An 18,846-nucleotide genomic window follows, 5' to 3' on the forward strand; every position below is an offset into this window, starting at 1 on the left:
TGGAAGGCAGCAGGTTCTGGGGTGGAGCCCCAGCCTGTGTACACAGGCCCCCACCCCCAAGTGCTGCTCTAGAGGGGAGCTGAACTGAACTGGGGGATCCTGCTGAGGGAGAGGAGCTGGGGGAGGGGCCCCTGGAGACACTGTGGTGCTGGGGGGGTTCCCACAGAAGCAGTAACCCCCCAACTTCTAGGGCAGGAGCCAGGGACTGGATCTGGGCCCCCACCCTGCTGGCCTTGACAGCCAGGTCCCGACCTCACGGCACTTGTGGTGCCGCCCAGTGCAGCTGTTTACTGGGCCCAGGGCCAAGGCTGGAGTGGGGCCAAGCCAGGGCTGGGGAGGGAGCTCTACACACATACACATGTGCACACACACAGGCCTGCCACGCACATGCACACACATACACACAAACTGTACGTACCACACATGCACACAGACCCAGAGTCCTGCCATGCACATAGACACACGTACTCACTGCCCTGCCCCACCCACACACAACTGTGCACACACATGCATATATGGAGCACTGTCATACACAGAGACAGACACACACAACTCTGTCCCCTGGACACACACAGCTATGCATCACACACAACCTGGTCTGTAGCTGGTACACACTGTTCCTCCCCACATTTAGCCCCACAGCAGACACCCCCCCCCCCGCCTTACAGGGCACAACAACCCTGTATCACACACCCAGTGTCTGCCTGACTCACAACTCCACATGCCCTGCACAGCTCCCTTTGGCCCTCCAGCTCCGTGGACAGGCATGCTCCAGCACAACACACACCTGTGACACCCCCGCCAGCCTTTCCAGCCCTGCACACACAGACCCACCACACATCTCCCACCCCAAGCTCAGGCCCACAGTTGTGCACAGAGACACCTGTCAGCATGAAAACCACACACACACGCACAACCCAGGCATCTGAGACAAACACACATGCATTCACACGTCCACACGCATGCATGCACACACACACACACACACACACAGAACCCAGGCATCTGGTACAAGCACACACACACAAACACCACGGAGAACCCAGGCATCCAGGACACTCTCTCTCTCTTTCTCTCTTGCAGGGACCCATAATCCCCGCCCACCCCAGCCAGGCACAGCCACACTTGCTCGCCTGCCTGCCAGACACGTTCAAACAGAGCATCTGCTCATGCACACACAACAACCACCCCACCTTCTCCAAATCACCACACAATCACACACTCACACCAGCCAGGTGACAGCTGCTCATGTCACCCCCATGCTGGGGTCAGTGTGCTCCACACACACACATGCAGACACATACATGCTAGGACCTTCACACACAGGGTGTGTGTGTGCATGTGCTCACACATGTGAGACACCTGAGTTCTGTGTGTTCTGTATGTGTGTCCTAGATGCCCAGGTGGTTTGTGTGCATGCACATTTCCCAGACATGGGATCCCTCTGTCCCTTGGCTCTGTACATATGTGTATGTGTCCCGGATGCGGGGGGGGGGGGAGGAACATGTTATGTGTCTCGGACACGTGAGTTCTGCATGTGTGACCCAAACCGAACACCCACACGCACCTCCTTGCCATCGCCCCCGCTGTGCCAGGGCTCCTCTATGGAGTTAGGCCCCAATGGGTGGGGGAGGGGGGGAGTGCAGGGGACCAGGAAAGATTGAACTCACCTGGGAGGAAAGTTTGGGCCTGGGTCAGTGGGGCAGGGGAAGCTGTTTGCAGGCCAGTTACATGTGCACATGCATCCACATGCTTCCCTGCTGGGGTGAAGACAGGGCAAGTGGGGGCTGCTGCCCACGAGATGCCCCAGCACCCCTTGCTGTGCCCACTCAGTGTCCCCATCCCCCTGGGAAGGAGCAGACCATGGACTGGCGCTGGGGGGCAGTGCAGAGGGGGACAGCTCAGAGCTTGCCCTGCTGCCCCAGCCCCCCCTCCCCCGGGAGCAGCTCCCCCCCCACACCCTGCAGGGAGCTCCAATTCGGAGAACTGGGGGCGGGGGGTCCTGACCCCCTGCAGTGGAAGATCCCTGGTGCCCAGGCCCCAGGTAGAGATGTTTCACTGAAGGGCTTGGGTTGGGGCCAGGCCCCAGGTGGTGTCTCCCCACCCCCACTGTGGGGATGCCCTGGGGGAGCCCTGGGAGGTTGCACGTGGAGCAGGGGGCTCCTGCCCCGGTTGCAAAGGCTGTTTCTTTGTGAATGGCCTAGAGACTGCATGATGCACCAGGAGCATGTCCGTGTGTGTGTGCCGTGCAAAAAGCATGTGTGCGTGTGTAGTGCAGAGTACACGTGTGTGCACAGCTCAGAGGAGCACATGCCTGTGTGCAGTGCAGAGCATGTGTACACAAAACAGCGTGTGTGCCTGGCAGCAGAGCACACATGCACATGTGTGGCTCAGAGCATGCGTGTGGCATGTCACAGCCATGCAGGAGGCGGTGTGTGGGGGCAGGAAGGGGTTGGGGGGCCTGGGCCAGGGCCAGGATCCGGCGGGCCCCAGCAGAGCTCACTGCTGCCACCCGGGGGCCGGAGAGAACCCAGGTGTCCGGGCTGCCAGCCCGCTCTAACCACTACCCTCCACTGCCACTGCAGCCCATAATATTGATGAATATTCTGCAGCTTGTTTCACTATTTTATTGTGCACCCCTATCAAGCCTGATCCACCAGCTGTTAAATAGTTTACTGAGACGTCCGGGCTCCTGTTCTAACCGGCAGACCCCACTGCCCGCCCCACGGCACCCCTCGCCCGCCCCGCGCGAGCGCGACGCGAGCTCCCCGGGCGCCGAGGCCCCGCCCCGCTGGCGCCGCCGCAGCGCCTGGCTGGGAGGGGGGTGGAACCGGCCAGGCCCCGCCCCCGTTGCCAAGGCACCACGGTTGCTGAGCAACGCAAACAAACGAACGCCTGACGTGGTGACGTCGGCGGGGATGGAACGCCGTTTCCAGGGCGACGGGCGGGTTGTTTGTTCTGGGCCGGCCGCGGCTGCACGTGGCGCTGGGGCCGGGCGCGGGGTCGGGCGGGGGGCGCCCGTGCGGTCCCGATCCCCCCTCCGGGCCCGTCTGGCCGTCCCGCGCCACCACGTCCCTCTGTGCGGGCCCCCGCCACCCGGGCCTGTCTGTCCCGATCTCGCCCCGCTTGGGCTCTGTCCGGCCGCCTGTGCTGAACAGCGGGAGAACCCCGGGGTCCTGCTCTAACCACTACCCCCCGCTCCCAGCGGATGGCTGCGGAGAGGGCCCAGGCGTCCTGCCTCGCAGCTCCCTGTTCTGAGCACTAGTCCGCACCGAGGGCGGCGGGATCGGCACAGACGGACGGACCCGCGGGAGGAGACCCCCGGACACAGACGGGGGCGTGGCGGGTCCCTCTGCCCAGGTTCTCTTCCCGCGCGCCTGTCCCGATCCCGCCGCCCTCGGGTCTGTCCGTCCTACCCGGATCCCCTTCAACCTGGGATCGTCCGTCTGTCCATCCCGAGCTCCCCTCGTTTCTCCCGCGCTCCCCCACCGGGACAGACTCCGTCTGTCCGTGCGTCTCCCGGTCTGCTCGCCTGGGGCTGGCTGTCCTGGCGCCTCTCCGCGCCCCGCCCCGTGCTACCGAACGGGGATAGAAGTCCTCCTGCCCCGGATGAGTCCCGCCCCGCAGCTCGCCCGCGGCGGTAAATTGAGGCACGGAGAGCGCAGACCCAGGGAACACGCGTGTGCTCAGACGTGGGGGACTCCGGCCCTGACCTCATCGCCACACAACGCCGCCTCCCGCGGCCAAGCGGAGAGTCACGAAACCAAACTCGCCGGGCAGAGGCGCGGGATTGACTGCGGTGTCCTGGCCCCCGCCCCCTGCTCTGGCAGCTACTCCCCACCCCCACCCCAGGGCTGGAGACAGACCACAGGCGTCTTGGTTCTCAGCTCCCTGCTCTGACCACTGGACCCCACTGCAACCCTAGGGCTGGGGAGAGAGAACCCAGGCATCTCAGCTCCCAGGTCCCTCCTCTAACCACTAGCCCTCACTACCAAGCTCGGGCTGGCCAAAGAATCCCGGCGTCCGGGGTCCTCTCTCCACCTTCGATAACTCACCAGACTCCAGCTCTCTTCCATGTCTGGGAGAGAACCCGCGCGCCCCAGCTCTCTGCTGTAACCATTAGCCCCCACTCCCACCCCAGGGCTGGAGACAGCTCCCTGCTCTGACCACCGGAGCCCGCTGCAACCCCAGGGCTGGGGACAGAGAGCCCAGCTCCCAAGCCTCTGCTCTAACCAGGAGTCCCCACTACCAAACTCGGGCTGAGGAAAGAACCAGGCGTGCGGGCGCCCAGTCCCACTTTCTGTAACTCACCCGACGCCAGTCTCTTCCACATCTGGGAGAGAATCCGGGCGCCCTGACTCCCTGCTCTAACCGCTAGCCCCAATCCCACCCCAGGGCTGGGGAGGGGACCCAGGCGTCCCGGCTCCTAGCTCTAACCACTAGTTCCCACTACCAAGCCCAGGCTGGGGAGAGAAGCCAGGCGTCCTACTCCGCGCTCTGAGCACTAGGCCCTTGTCCCATCAGGTGCCTGTAGACAGAGCCCAGGCGTCCCGGCTGCCGGTCCGCGGCCGGCGGCGGCATGCGCGGCCGGTGAGTCAGCGGGCGGGCACGAGCGCCCCGTTCCCGGCGGGCGGTGACATCAGTGCTGTCTCAGACCCACGGGGATTCCCCCCCCCCCGGGTCTTCCCGCCGCAGCCGCAGCCGGCCTGACCCAGCCACCGTGAGGCGGGACTCAGTCTCGCCCGTGCAGAGAACCCGGCGTCCGAGCTCCCCCGCTCTAACCATTAGTCCCCGCTCCCATCAGCCGGGCGCCCCTGCTGCCGGGATCATGGAGCGGGACGCCTGGCGGGCAGCGGCGAGTCATGGTTAGAGCAAGGTGGGTGGGAGCCAGGACGCCTGGGTTCCCGCCCAGCTCTGGGGGGCAGCAGGGTCTCGTGCACGCGGTGGGGGTCGGCCCACAACGCCTGGGTCCTGCCCCCTCCCGCCAGCCCCGCAGCTCCAGACACGGGAGCCGCAGCCCGGCCGGGCGCTGCCCCCGCGGCTGCCCCGGGCCGAGGGCTGAGTCACGGCGGCCCCGTCACGCCCCCGGCCCGCACTGTCACCCCAGGCGGGCACCTCCCCGCGGTGCCAGGCCGGGGGGGGATGAGCTGTACCCGGGGAATGTAAACACCCGGCCTGCACCAGCCCCCTCCCCCGGCACCTCTGCTCTGCCGCCTGGGCGCCGGCACCCTAAGCCAAGGGAAACCGGGCCTGGGGGACGGAGAGAGCCTGGGCCGGGCTGCGGGGGTGGAAAAGGACCCTCGCACCCGCCTGGGCTGGGGAGCTGCCCTGTCCCCTGCGCCCCACTTCCCACCCCCGGCCCTCCAGCGAGCCCTGCCCGGAGCCTCCCCCAGCTCCACCCGCTAGCCCTGGCTGCCCCAGGTGGGCTCTGGGGAGAGAACCCGGCGTCCGGAGCGCCCCCAGCTGCTGCAGCTGCCGCTGCGGGCAGGGGGTGATGCCGAGGGGGCTTCCCTCGCTGCCCCGTGGGGAAGGCGCCGGGGAAGCCCCGCTCCAGCCCAGCCCGGGGATGCAACTGGCCGAGGCAGCGGCTGCGGACCCAGTGACCTAGAAACCTGCCCCGGAGCCGGGGATCCCGCCCGGGAGGATCCTGTTACAGACGGGCCGGGCCAGGGCCAGGGCCAGGGCCAAGCCTGCGGCCAGAGCCCCAGACAGCGCGGGCTGGTCAGCTGCCGTGGCGGGCGGCGGACAGACGGAGACCCCGGCGAGGCTGCGCTGGTGGCTGTGCTCGCAGCCTGGCACCCAAGGGTGGGGACTGCAGCTCCCCGCCGTGCCCCCGCCCTCCCGCAGCCCCCAAAGGGAGCAGGCTCAGCCCCCACCCCCGGCTGTGACCGCAAGAGCCCCGGAGTCCTGGCTCCCCTCTGCTTGAATGAGGGAGGGTGGCTCCAGCCAGGGGGCTCTAGGCCCAGGCTGCGGCTGAGGGAGGAGGGGGGAGCCCCGGGCTGGGCTGGAACAGGCTGCCCCCGGGGGGCTGCTGATGGGGCTGCGGGGCTGAGCCCCGGGCCGGGCCGGGAGTGGCTGCCCGGGAGGCTGTCGGGGGAGGGGGCCGGGGCTGGCTCCCCCCGTGGCTAGGTGTGGGGTGAGCACCGGGTGGAGCTGGGGGGCGGGGAACCCAGGTGTCCCGAGTCCCTCGGCCAAACAGCCCATGGCGAGGTCAGGACAGACGCCGGGCGTCCCGGATCGCAGCGCCTTTCCCTGCTCTGACCACTAATCCTTACTCCCATCAAATGGCAGGGAAGAGAGCCGAGGCGTCTTGGCTCGCAGCTCCCCCCTCCGCCTCTAACCACTAGCCCTTATAGCCCCAGGTAAGGCGTCCCGGCTCCCAGCGCCCCTAGCCGCCACCCCGCAAGTGTGCGCCGGAGAGAGGCCCTGGCATCCCGGGGCCCGGCGCAGCGGGGGCCGAGCCGGGCCATAGTTAAACGCTGCTATTCTTAACCCGGCCCCGAGCTCCGGGCAGCGGCAGCGGCGGCGGCGGCGGCTGCGGCAGCCTAGGCTGCTAGAGGGATTCCCTCTGACGTCATTGCTAGGATACCAAACAAACACAAGCAAAGACAAGACCATATATGGCTAATTGCGTCACAGGAACTCCAGTGGGGCGGGGTTAGGGATCCCCTCCGCTTGCCCCCTCCGCTGGCCCCTTTGGCCCGGGGCAGGGGGCTCAGCCCCCCCGGGGGGGCCCCAGCGAGGCGGTGCCCGGGACCCGGCCGAGTTGGGGGGCCCGGGAGGGCCCCGGAGCCCGGTTTCGGGGACTCTGCCCGGATTCCTTCTGGTGACGTCAGGAGGGGGCGGGCCCCGCCGGGATAAATAGGCAGCGGCGGAGCGTGGCTCATTCATAAGATTGTGAGTCCCCGTCGCAGCCGGAGCCACTTGGCGTCGCGTTCCGGGAGTCTGCTCGCCCCCGCCGCGCCCGGCCCCGCCGCCCTGCCTGCGCCGCCTCGGCCCGCGGCCGCCGCCGGGACTTTGCCCCGCAGCCCTTGGAGGACGCACCGGCCGCCCGCTCTGCCCCTGAGCGGCCCTGGAGACTTGAGGGATCGGGAGCAGCCCCCGGCCCGCCGCTGTCCCCCGCGCCCAGAGGGATGCAGCGCTGCTAGCCCGCACGCCCGGCCCGGGACGCCTGGGACTCCTACAGCCGGGGCCGGGGCCGCTCGCCCGCTGCCCCGGAGGCGCCGCCGCCCGCGGACTCTGGCTCTGCCGCCACCTGCCCCCCGCCTTGGCTTCCCGGCGCCCGCAGCGCGGCCCCCGGCTCCCCGCCGCGCCCCGGGAGATGTATCAGGGCTTCCCCGGGGACTACGACTCCGCGTCCCGCTGCAGCTCGTCGCCGTCGGCCGAGTCGCAGTACCTGTCCTCGGTGGACTCCTTCGGCAGCCCCACGGCCGCCGCCGCCTCGCAGGTGGGCCCGGGGTGAACGGAGCGGGGCGGGGCGGGGGCGCGGTCCCCCCGGCGGCCCGCACGACCCCCGCAGCGCCGCGCGCGCCTGGCCGAGCTGGGCGGGGGGGTCGGAGCGCGGCAGCGCGGAGGGGGGCGGGGTCGTGCGTAACGCGTGACGCGCTGGAACCCTCCGTGATGACGTGGGGCACGCACGGCGCGTCTTCGAAATCCTCCGCCCCCCCCCCCCCCCCATCCGCGCGGGTTATTTTGGAACGCGGGGGCCGCTCGGCCCCGCCCCCGCGCGGTGATTGGAGGACGAGGCCCCGCTCCCTCCGGCCGCGCGGGCTGCGTGATTTCCCGTGGAGCAGCCCCCATCACCGAGCTCGGGGACCCCCGCGCGGGCAGCTGCACGTCGCCCCCTTCCCCGCCCGTGGGGCAGGCTGCAGCAGCTACGCCCTTGGCCCGCGCCGCCCGTGGGGCAGGCTGCAGCCCCCACCCCTCTCGCTCCGCCTGTGGGGCAGGTTGCAGCGCCCCGCAGAGAGGCGGTTCTCGGGCAGGGGCGGCCGTGAGCGGCTTTTTTTTTTTTTTTCCTGTTTTTTTGCACCGGTCCTGGAAGTACTGCAATACCAGGTCAATGCATGGAGTGGATGGAGCACGCTCCGGTTCCACCACCCAATACCAAAAAGAATCTGCTCAATATAGACCTCCTATGGAGGACATATCAGAGACAATTACCAAGCCATTGTGGTGATCAGGGTATTATTTTCTTGCCCACCACCAACCCCGCTGCTGCTGCAGCGCCGCAGGACTCGCGCACTAAGGCCCGAGCCTTCCAGTGGGGTCCCTCCCCTCGCCGGCGTCTCCCGAAATCAAACCCCGACGGGAAACTGAGGGCTCGGGCGCCTCCGAGCGGCCTCGGGTCTAACAAGGCTGCGGGTCTGCCGTCGCGGTCCTATCCCCAGGGCTCGCAGCTCTCGCCACTACCCCCGGTCCAGGGCTGGGGGCAGAACCCAGGCGTCCTGACTCCCAGCGGCCCTTGCGCGAGCGTTAGCCCCGCTCCGGCCCCGGGGCTGGGGGGAGCAGGACTCGGTGCCCGCCGCTCCACGCAGTCCCTGCGCCTGTCGGGGCCCCTTGGCTTCGCGGCTCCGCGGCAGGGAAAGCCCTGCCCTGATGCCCCCCGCAGCTCCGAGCTGCCCCTTTCCGGCTAGTGCGGCTCTGAGGTGGGGCCGGGATGCCCCGGCTGGCCTGGTGGTCTGGTGCCAGTGGTACCTGCCCGCCGTGCCCCAGAAGCCTCGTGCCTGCCCGTCTGGCCCCCACTGCCCCTCTGGCTCGGGGCCCGGAGCTGGCACTCACCCGGACGGGCTGGGCCCCATGTGTCGGTAGGCAGCTGCCCCAGCTACCGGGGGGGTCGCGGCCGGCGCTCGGTCTCCCTGCCCCAGTAGCGCCGCACGAGGGATCGTGGGGGCCGTGACTGTCCACTATTGCCCCAGCTCTGCTTGCACAGAAGCTGGTGGTGGTCCTGGCTGGGTCCCTGTCCCTCAGCTGTACCCTGACCTTGTCCCTGCTTCCAGGAGTGCAGCGGCCTCGGGGAGATGCCAGGCTCCTTCGTGCCCACGGTCACGGCCATCACGACAAGCCAGGATCTGCAGTGGCTGGTGCAGCCCACGCTCATCTCCTCCATGGCCCAGTCGCAGCCCCAGGGCCAGCCCCTCCCGCAGCCACCTCCGCAGCCCCCTGCCGTAGACCCGTATGACCTACCCGGGACCAGCTACTCCACGCCGGGCCTCGGAGCCTACAGCGGAGGCCCCGCGCCCCCACCGCCGCCCCGCGCCTCCCGGGCTCGGCCCAGACGGACACGAGAGGAAACGGTGAGCTGGGCGGACTTTGGGGACATTCTGCTTCTGTCCGGCTTCCTCTGGGGCGTCAGCAACGAGGTTACTAACTCCATGGCTTTCCCCTAACGTCCCCAACGCCCCGGCATGCCGCAGCCCAGCCCGCCACGCGGGGCAGGGGTGGGGGTGCCCCGAGCTCTTGCGCTGCCCTCCCAGCTGCTGCCGCCCTGCGGCCCGGGGCTTGCTGCAGTGGGGGGTGCATGGGCCGGGGGTTCCCGTTGGCACGTCTCCAGGGCTGGGGGGGCTGCATGCGGGCGGGGAGGGGAGGCCTGTGCCCCGACGCCTGTAGCTGACCGGCCCCTGGGCTCTTGCAGCTGACACCGGAGGAGGAGGAGAAGCGCCGCGTGCGCCGCGAGAGAAACAAGCTGGCGGCGGCCAAGTGCCGGAACCGGCGCCGGGAGCTGACGGACCGGTTGCAGGCGGTGAGTGCGACTGCGGGCACTCGAGGGCGGGCGGCACCTCCGGAGCCTCTCGGTCCGGGGGGCACGAGGCGTCTGGTTTAGGAATGGGGGGGTTCTTCTGGGGCCCGCGCGACCGTCTGTGCCCCAGAAACCTCGCGGCCCGGGCACGGGGGACGTGTGGACATCGCACCCTGGAGAGAGTCTGCTGGGAGGTGGCCTGAGTGACACGGCCCCCCTGCTGCGCCCCGGGCGCTGGGAGGGGTTGGCGATGCACCCTGGTTCTGAGGTGCCCGGGGGCGTCCCACGGGTTACAGGGATGTAGGTGGTGCCCGGGGGCGCTCCGCAGCACTGGCACGTGCCGTCCACCTCCTCTGTGCCCGGGACATCTCCCCGGGCGGTAGGGCCGCCACGTGGTGCCTAGTGGCCGTCCCCCAGGGCCGGGACCCGTTCAGCTTCCCGCGCGGGCGCTGCGCCCTGCCAGGCCCCTCTGACCCGCGTTTCTGCCCCCAGGAGACGGACCAGCTGGAGGAGGAGAAGGCGGAGCTGGAGTCGGAGATCGCGGAGCTGCAGAAGGAGAAGGAGCGCTTGGAGTTCGTGCTGGTGGCCCACAAGCCGGGCTGCAAAATCCCCTTCGCGGACCTGCCGGAGCTCAGCGCCCCGCCCGGCCCCGGCCCCGCCGCCGAGGTGAGCTCCCTGGGCGCTCCCGTTAAGGAGGACCCGTTCGGGCCGGCGCCCCTGCCGTACCCGCCCGGCCCCGAGGGAGCCTTCCCGAGCTGTTGCTTTGCTCACGGGGAGCTGCCTGGCGCCCTGGCCCCGGCTAACCCGTCCTATACGTCTTCGTTTGTGTTCACCTACCCAGAGGGAGCCACGTGTGGAGCCAGCCACCAGCGGAACAGCAGCAGCGACCAGTCCTCGGACTCCTTGAATTCCCCCTCGCTCCTCGCGTTGTGAAACGCGGCCCCCCGGCCGGGCGGGCGGGCGCTGGCCCCGGCCCCGGCCCCTGCCCCCGCCCCCCCCCCCCCGCCCTGGCGGGCGCTGCCGGCTGCTCCCTCCCGGGCACAGGCGGCCTGCGGGGCCCTGCCCCTGCGTATCTGGGCAGCCACGGACCGTGGGCTCTGCCCCCCTGCCTGGCCGGGCTGCCAAGGCACCATGCCGTGCCTGCCCGGGCGCTCGTGGACCAACGGGCACTACCCCCCGCCCGCCTGGGCACCACCAGGCACTGCCCCCCAGCCCCGACCCGCGCCGGCGCCGAGCCCCCTCCCTGACTGACATTGTATTCGGGGCACTGTTTGCCGTGGGCTGGAGGATGCGGGCTGGGGGGCTGGGCCGGGGGGGGGGAGCGGTTCTGCGGCGTTGGACTGGGGCTGGGCCTGCGTGCGTCTTGCTGCCCCCCGCCCCTGGAGCCCCCTCCCCTCGGGGCTGTGCTGCAGCACTGGCGGGGGACACGATACTGTGAACAGCCCCCCGCCACCTGCCCAGCCCCTGACCCAGCATGTCCTGCCCCCGCCTCTCCCGTGCTGTGAGTGAGCAAGGCCAGGGTCCCCATTCCCGGCCTCATGGGGCTGAGCCCCCCCCCCCCGCAGCCTGCTGCCATAGTGATGCCTCCCCCCGGTGCCCTGCCGTGGCGGTGAGGCCCCCGCGTGCCCCGCAGCTGCCGTGGCACTGAGACTTTGCACAATCCCTGCTGGCACCCATGCCCCCCACCCCATGTGGGGCCAGCCATGTTACCCTCCCCCAGCCTCACCGACCCCGCTTGTGTGCACCCCCGCGCCGCTCCGTGCTCTCGTGACCAGGCGTGAGCCACGCGTGTTCTCTGTGCCGCCGTCCGGCGTGTCCCGCCCGGGGCTGGGGCGTCTGATCCCCCTCCCTTTTTTAAGTTGGTTTTTTTTTTTTTTGGTTCTGTTTTGTATTGATGATGATGATGATGATGATGATGATGTCGATGTCCCTTGTGCTGTATTTGTGCGTGACCATGTCCTGGGTCGGGGGGCGGGCCTGTGCTCCCCCCCGCCCGCCGCCGCCGCCGCATCCCGCGCTGATTTTTTCTCTGCAAAGTGGCCAATAAAAACCAGCTTTGAACTTGCACTTTTTATTAACAGAGGATCTATTTTTCCAGCTCTTGTACGCGAGGCTCAATAAATGTCTTGTTCGCCGCTGCCTCCGCCTGGCTTCCTCTTCCCTTCCACCCCCCGCCGGGCGCTGGCCGGGACAGGGCAGGAGGAAGAAGCTGGGGTAGGAAGCGGGGAGGGTCCTGGTCCCTGGCAGGGCGACGTGGGTACCCCTGTAGGCGCCAGGCCTGGGGGTGATGGGTTGGGACACCGGGGGGAACCATAGGGTCCCCGGAGCAAGAGCAGCCTGTGACAGGGCCCTGGGGGTGGGGGCCCCTGGGGCCCCCCGCGGCTGATGCGGGCGGGCAGAGGCGAGTTGTGTCCGCGGCCGACAGAGAAGAGCGGGTCTTACGGGCACTAATCCAGGCCGGGCTGGGAGGGGGATTAGTCCAAGGGCAGAAGGGACTCTGCGCCTCTGACGTCCGTGGGCGCTGGGGGCGGGGGGGTTGCTCTCAGTGTCCTGGTGCTCACGGGGTTAAACTGGTAGCGGGGGTCAGTGCAGGGAGACATGGGGTGAGACCTCCCTCCCCCTCTGGGGAGCCGTGGCCCAGCCTGTGACCTCCCCCATCTGGGGGCTGGGGCTCAGGGGGAGGCTTGCACCTTCCAGACTGACTAAAGCAGGGAGATTAGGGCCGTCTGGACCCTGCTCTTCCCCAACCCCCTCGTCCGCCTGGAGCCAGTGTGAGAGGAGCCTTGGCCCAAGCCCCAGGTTAGCTCCGTCCCAGCCTGGGTGAGCGCGGTGCCAGAGTTTCCCCATCTGTGCCCCCAACTCACCCACGTTCATTCAGCTTCCCCCATGCTCCCAGGATCAGTGAGGCTCTAGCATCTCCTGCCCCTGCCAGACCCCCTCCTCCCTGGTGGGCTGGCTCGGGGGGAGGGAGAGGGGGGTCCTCCAGGTCCCCCCCACACCCTCTGCTTTCAGACCCCAGAGGAAGCACCAGGGCAGGGGGCTGTCACAAATTGGGGCAGGGGCTAAGCCCTGGGTGGGAGGCAGGAGCCAGAGACCCATGGGTCTTGGCTCTACACGGCTTGGGCTGGTGCTGGGTAGGCAGCGGCACAGCCTCCCCCCCACCCCGCCCCACCTGTCTTCCAGGGTGGGAAGGGTCCCCAGGGTGCAGCAGGGGGATGTGGGCAAGACAGTGATGGTCAAGGAGACTCCCCCTGACCCCCCTTACCTGACTGGGCTCTGCCATCCCTGTAGGGTCCATAGGCCTTCCCCACCTGGAGACCCCTCCCCTGCCCCATAAGTCTCCTGCCCAGAGAACCTGTCACCCCCCTGTCCTAGGCTGTGCACATGGGCCCAGCCCCGCCCCCCCAGACTGTCCTGGCCGCTAGGAGACAGAGCTTGGGCTGGACAGTGACAGACGTTGCTTGGTCCAGAGCAGCTCCCCCAGGCACCTCTGGCCCAGGCTGGCAGACGGGGCTGGAGTCTGGGCCAGGCCTAGCTCCAGCCCAACAGGCACAGGCTGCTTGTTAAGCTCTGAAGGCTGACAGGTTTGGGGGTGCACTGGCCCCTCATGCCCCTTGCCCTCAGCCTGAAGGCGGGGAGAGGGCACCGGTCTGGGGGGCAGGTGCTCCAGGGCTGGGGGCAGCAGCTCTGCTGTGGGGCAACTCTGGCATGGCACTAGGAGTCACAGCAACAGTCTGTGCTAGCACATGACTGGGGATGGTGCAGGGCCAACGCCCCCCCAGGCTGCCCTTGGGGTCCATGTCCCACCTTCTGGGGCATCCATCACCAGTGGGGAGTATTGAAGAATCCAGGCATGAGGCAGTCCCTGGGATGGGGAGACAGGGGTCACCTGTAACACCCAGAGGGGGGGTGTACAGGGCAGGGCCCAGGTGACTGGGGGTCCGGCAGAGCCTCTGCCAAGGTTCAGCCCCCTCAGGCAGATGTTTTGGGGCGGACACAGCCTGGCCCCAGCCCCCCACCCCACCTGTGTGCTGCCACTCCAGCAGTAGAGCTCAGCCCAGGACATGCAGGGCCTGAGATGCCTCGCAGGACACACCAAGGCCTGGTGCTGCCTGCCACTCACCTGTGCAGGTGCCTGCCGAGGCCTCCACATGACCAGGGCCCTGGGCAGCAACCAACACAGGCTCTTCCCCATGCTCCAGGCAGGCGACAACATGGGGCTTGGGGACAGGGACCCCTGCAGAGAGGGAAATACAAGAGGGTGGGGAGGGAAAGCTCAGGTGGCCACGGCCCTCCAGCTCTGCCCTGCCCTTGCCCCGGCCCTGTGTGGAGGGGACGCAGCAGAGCCCCAGGAGTGATGGAGTCAGTCACTGAGGCCTATGTTATTCCTGCAGACACCCCCCACCCCACTCCAGTGCAGCCCCAGCCCCTGCTTCTGCCCTCCTCAGCTTGCTGGGGGCTGCAGGGACACCGGGGGCAATGAGAGCCAGGACCCCTCGCTCACAAGGATGTGGCATGGCAGGAAGCAGGACTTCACCCACTGCTCAGCAGGGGCTGGAGCCATGGGCTGCTCAGGGGAGAGAAGAGGATGGGGAGGCCAGACTGGGTCCCCCATGGCTGCTCCTGGGGGGCCCAGAAAGACAGCACCTGTCCTGATCCCATGTTGACCGCTCTGGGAATCCAGCCCTGATGCAGGGCACTGTGCACTGGATCCCTGGGCCGAGCCATTGAGTCCCCCGCCCCAACCCCTGTGCAGGGATCCCAAGACTTTCTAGACATGAACTGGCCTTGCCTAAGGATGGTAGTACCCGAGACATGCCCAGAGACCCCAGACTGGCCAGCAACTCTCATCCCTGCCCTGAGGCTGGGCTGGCCCCTTACCCAGGGAGGCCAGGTTCTGGTAGGTCTCCAGCGTGGTCTCCCTGTACAGCGCGCGCTGGCTCTCATCCAGCAGGGCCCACTCAGCTGTCGTGAACACCACGGCGACCTCTGCAAACATCATCGGCACCTGCAATGACACCAGGTCCCATTCTGCAATGTCTACACGTGGGGTGTCCAAATGGGGCGTCCACACATGGGGGGCAGGGACCAGGGTGGCAAGAAGGGGCTGGTGGCAAACATGAGGGGGAAGGGGCATGAATCTTACTGGAGGCAGCGATGGGGTGACCTGCCCCTGCCCCTGCCCCTTGGTGGGTAGCTCATACCAGGGCCAGGAGGGCTCCGGGCCCAGCAACACCACAGCGGGGGGGTTGGGTGACCTAGCAGGCTCTGGGACTGAGCTTGCTGAGGGAGGGCATGTAGCCCACAGCTCTGGAGAATGTCCCACATTCCCATCCCCTCTGCCTCCCCAGGTGCAACCACCCCCTCACGGAGTCCGGGCACTCCTCTGGCAGTGGGTTTGGGTCCTGTGGTGTGGGAGCCAATGTGTAGGGGCAGGAGGGGCACCAGCCCCTGGCAGCTTCTCTGTGACCCTGGCACCACTGCAGGGGCAACTCTGTTCCACCCGCACCCCTGCTGCACCCCTCTAGCCCGAGTTGGGCCTGGGTCCAGGAGCATGGTGCTGGCTCACCCTCCGGCAGTGCCGCAGAAGCTGGGTGCCATGCTGGAAAGCCTTCGCACAGCCAGGACAGTGGAAGGGACCACGGGCAGTGTGTAGGCGGTGGTGGGCAATGAGGTGGGAGGCCTGGCGAAAGCAGCGCCCACAGTCTGGGCAGGCGTGGGGCTTCTCGCCTGTGTGCAGGCGGCGGTGGCGGCCAGCGAGGAGCTGTGGCGGAAGTGGCGCCCGCAGTCTGGGCAGGCATGGGCCTTCTGGCCCGTGTGGATCCACTGGTGGGTGGCGAAGGCCGAGTGCCCGGCGAAGCAGCGCCCGCAGTGAGGGCAGCTATAAGGGCGTTCGCCCATGTGCCGGCGCCGGTGAGCGATGAGGTGGGAGCTCTGCCGGAAGCAGCAGCCACAGTCTGGGCACGTGTGGGGCTTCTTCCCCCCGGTGCAGGCGCCGGTGCGTGGACAGGGACGAGCCGTGGCAGAACTGACGCCCGCAGTCCGGGCAGGCATGGGGCTTCTCGCCCGTGTGCAGGCGCCAGTGTGTGGTCAGGTGCGAGCCATGGCGGAAGCAACGCCCGCAGTTCGGGCACGCGTGGGGCTTCTCCCCTGTGTGCAGGCAGCGGTGGGTGCGGAGGGACGAGCCGTGCTTGAAGCACTTCTGGCACTTGGGGCACTGATGCCATGCTCCGCCTTCGGGGGCTGCCCACCCTCTGGGCCCAGCCGTCTTCTCCGTCCCGGCCCCGTGGACCCCGCTCTGGCCTGTACGACAAGAGGATGGTGACGTGCCTGCTCCCCAGCAGCACAGAGCATGAGCTGCCATACTCCAGGTCTGTCCTCGCAACAGGGAGGGGAGGCTGAAAGGGGAAGGGAGTGGGTCTGGGCAGGGTTTCCCCTGCAGCCTCCAGCACCGAAGGTCCAGGATGTTCTGGCTCAGAGGCTGTGCCTCTCACTCCCCCTCAATAGCTCCTGATGCCCCTTTCCTTTGAGAAGAAGCCCAGGCCCTTTCTGGAGCTGGCTAAATCCCCCTTTCATCCTGCCCTGGGTGAGAAGGTTAGCACCTTGTAAACCCCTCTCCTTTCTCACTTGACCAGGCCTGGCCTCCTCAGTCCTCCCCCTTCAGAAGCCCCTCCACACGGCTGCTCACCAGGGAAGGCCGGGCCCCAGGAAGCCTGCAGCGCCTGTTACTTGCAGAGGATGAATGGGCAAGCAGTGCCCAGGCAGACCGGGGGAAGCTGCGGATGGGCAGCCAGAGCCAGCCCCGGGGAGTGGCTGCCCAGCACCAGACAGTGGCGGAGGAGCTGCGTGGGCAGCCCCAGGAGCAGTCCTGCGGCACTGCAGACAGGCAGGGCGCCACCTGAGCCGAAGCGGCAGGGCCCACCCAGCACCCTGCCATGCTGGGCACAGCCCACAAGCCCGAAATGCCAGGGGCGGAGTGCGGGCACCGCTGTGCTGGGGCCGCCCGGACCAGCCTCTCCAGAGCACCGCGGGGCGTCTCTCCCCCAACTCTGCCAGGGAAGCATCGCTGGGGCCAGCGAGCCGACTCCCGGGCCGGCCGTGTCCGGGCCAAGGGGCCCTCGGCACCCCCAACCTGCCCGCGCCCGCACTGCCGTGATGTCAAGCAGTCCCTGGCTCTCACCTGCGCGGGACCCCGCGGGGGCGGGGGCGCCCGGCTCCATGGGGGGGGCGCGGCCCCGCCCGTGCCCCGGCGGCCTCCCGCTTGGGCGCCGCCCGCCCGCCCGTCAGCGGCCGCCGGCGGCGGGGCCGGCTCTTAAAGACCCAGACACCGCCTCCCGTGGCGCCGCGGGCCTGCCCGCGCCCGGCGCCCCGCCCCTGGCTCCGCCCCGCCCCGCCCCGCCCCTGGCGGCCGGCCCCGTGCAGCGCCCCGCCCCGCGGAGAGGACGCGCACGGCCGGGGGCCTGTTCTCCGTGCGGGCACCGGGAGCAATGGGCTGGGGCTGCAGCAGGGAAAGTTGAGGCTTGATGGTAGAATGCAGTCTGCGAGGAGGGCGGCGAGGCCCAGGAACGGGCCGGTGGCATCTCCGTCTTCTGAGGGGCTGAAGCCCCGCGACACAAAGCCTGGGCTGGGGCCTGGCCTGCTTGGCAGGGGCTGGGCCCGGACGTGATCCCCGAGGCCTCTGCCGCGTCCCGAGTCTGCTAACGATGGGCACCCGTGGCCTCCCACCCTGGAGGGGTCTAGGCGGGGCTGGACGGCCCCGGGGGTGACCTAGGCACAGCCATACCCAGGGTCTACCATGGGGCTCCTGCCCCCCTGCCCCACTTTCTGCTCCATGTGTCATGGGGCTTTGCGCCCCCCCCCCCACCGGCACTGGGTGCTGCTGCAGCCCAGGCTGGGGATGGGGAGCAGTGCCCAGACAGATCGGGGGAGCTGTAGACTAGGCTGTGCCAATGCTCCTGCTGGCACCAACCCACAGGTCCTGGCTGCAGGGTCAGATGAACACCCTGTTTGAGGCCAGGAAGGGATTCCCCCCTGCTCAGACTGGCGAGGACTGGGGGGTTTGCCTTCCTCTGTAGCAGCGACGCAGCCTCCGCCTGGGTCTCTTACATGTGTATTGTCAACATTTCATAGAAGCTGGACCCAGGGCTGCAGGGGAGGCCTCCCTGGTGCAGGATAGAGGAATCACTGCCCTTGACCTGGGCATGCTGAGCTGTGCCAGTGCTTCTGCTGGGACTCAAATCCAGGGGGTCCTGGCTTCGGGGTTTTGCCCCTGTGCACAGGGTCAGACTGACACTGCACTTAAAGTCAGGAACGACATCTGCTCTCTGGTCCGGACTGGAGGGAGGGGGGTGCCTGCCTTCTCCTGTAGCAGGGGCATAGACACTACCCAGGATCGCTGGAGTGTATATTGACGACACATCTGTGACAGGCTGGCTGGCAGTGACCTGGCCCAGGGGTTTTGAAAGGGCAAAAGATGATTGAAGGACTTGGGATTCCGTCACCAATCAGGCCCCAGAGACTCACCCTCCATGTCCCCTGATTGGCTCCTTGGGTCACCTGGAGAAGGATAAAAGGGACTGGAGACCAGCAAGAGACCCCAAGGGAGGAGTCTTGAAGAGCTGGCAAGAGCTGGGCCAGCGGGACAGCAGCAGTTGCCCCGGAAGAGCCTGAAGGAGCAGGACCTGCAGGCAGCAGTGGGACCCTCAGCAGCGCAGCGTGTGGCTGGCAGCAGAGGCTCCTGCTGGGCTCCAGGATCCCCTGGGAGAGGCTGCAGCTGGCATGAGAGGCTCCCCTGCTCCAGCAAGGATCTGAGCAGCGACCTGAGAGGTTCCCAGCTCTGCGTCCAGCTCCTCCAAGCAGAGGCTGGGCAGCTCGCTGTGAGGCCGGGCTCCAGGAAGGTCAAGACCCCTTGCAGCCTGGAGCAGCACCAGCACTGGTGATTGTGGTAGAGTTTTTGCCTATCATGTGGGAGATCCAAATTCAAGTCCCAGGTGGGGTGACTTGGGGTGAGTGAGCTAATGGGGAGAAGTTCTTCTTGCAGTAGAAAGGGACCATTCTGTTTTCCCCCTTTCTCCCCCTCCAGGTACCTAGGACCTATATTCCTTGTCATT

The 18,846-nt window shown here is 68.0% G+C and overlaps 2 protein-coding genes and 1 pseudogene across 5 annotated transcripts; 1 reads left to right on the top strand and 2 right to left on the bottom strand.

The window, feature by feature from the left end:
* The first annotated feature begins 5,926 nt into the window (after positions 1-5,926).
* On the top strand, positions 5,927-10,681 carry FOSB (FosB proto-oncogene, AP-1 transcription factor subunit). The gene is made up of 4 exons (XM_090056216.1): positions 5,927-7,447; positions 8,997-9,293; positions 9,632-9,739; positions 10,229-10,681. Exons 1-4 carry the CDS (start codon positions 7,322-7,324, stop codon positions 10,667-10,669), a joined length of 972 nt encoding a protein of 323 aa, XP_089912342.1. The 5' UTR covers positions 5,927-7,321; the 3' UTR covers positions 10,670-10,681.
* Positions 8,019-8,185, bottom strand: LOC149860247 (U2 spliceosomal RNA; annotated as a pseudogene).
* A 751-nt stretch (positions 10,682-11,432) lies between the features above and the next one.
* Positions 11,433-17,091, bottom strand: LOC149860248 (zinc finger protein 19-like). 4 transcript variants are annotated; one of them, XM_090056238.1, is made up of 5 exons: positions 16,917-17,091; positions 15,306-16,039; positions 14,618-14,744; positions 13,860-13,973; positions 11,433-11,765 (listed from the first exon to the last, which is right to left on the bottom strand). In XM_090056238.1, the coding sequence occupies exons 3-5, from the start codon at positions 14,736-14,738 to the stop codon at positions 11,443-11,445; spliced, it is 558 nt and encodes a 185-aa protein (XP_089912364.1). In that variant the 5' UTR covers positions 14,739-14,744; positions 15,306-16,039; positions 16,917-17,091; the 3' UTR covers positions 11,433-11,442. The 4 variants fall into 4 exon arrangements, with proteins under 4 accessions (XP_089912364.1, XP_089912366.1, XP_089912368.1 ...); XM_090056242.1 differs by lacking the exon at positions 11,433-11,765 and adding an exon at positions 11,798-13,601; XM_090056241.1 differs by lacking the exon at positions 11,433-11,765 and adding an exon at positions 11,798-13,625.
* Positions 17,092-18,846: the final 1,755 nt, after the last annotated feature.

This window comes from Crocodylus siamensis, chromosome 6, assembly GCF_052110815.1.
Source record: "Crocodylus siamensis isolate JL-2025a chromosome 6, ASM5211081v1, whole genome shotgun sequence".
Classification (NCBI taxonomy): domain Eukaryota; kingdom Metazoa; phylum Chordata; order Crocodylia; family Crocodylidae; genus Crocodylus; species Crocodylus siamensis.

Excerpts from the sequence above, each read along its gene's own strand:
- FOSB (XM_090056216.1), top strand. The coding sequence starts at position 7,322 with ATGTATCAGGGCTTCCCCGGGGACTACGACTCCGCGTCCCGCTGCAGC. Across the intron at positions 7,448-8,996 it reads CGGCCGCCGCCGCCTCGCAG|GAGTGCAGCGGCCTCGGGGA; the intron begins GTGGGCCCGGGG and ends CCCTGCTTCCAG. Across the intron at positions 9,294-9,631 it reads GACGGACACGAGAGGAAACG|CTGACACCGGAGGAGGAGGA; the intron begins GTGAGCTGGGCG and ends GGGCTCTTGCAG.
- LOC149860248 (XM_090056240.1), bottom strand. The coding sequence starts at position 14,738 with ATGATGTTTGCAGAGGTCGCCGTGGTGTTCACGACAGCTGAGTGGGCC. Across the intron at positions 13,974-14,617 it reads CCAGAACCTGGCCTCCCTGG|GGGTCCCTGTCCCCAAGCCC; the intron begins GTAAGGGGCCAG and ends CCCTCTCTGCAG. Across the intron at positions 11,766-13,859 it reads CTCGGCAGGCACCTGCACAG|AGAAAAAATCAGCGCGGGAT; the intron begins GTGAGTGGCAGG and ends GCCACTTTGCAG.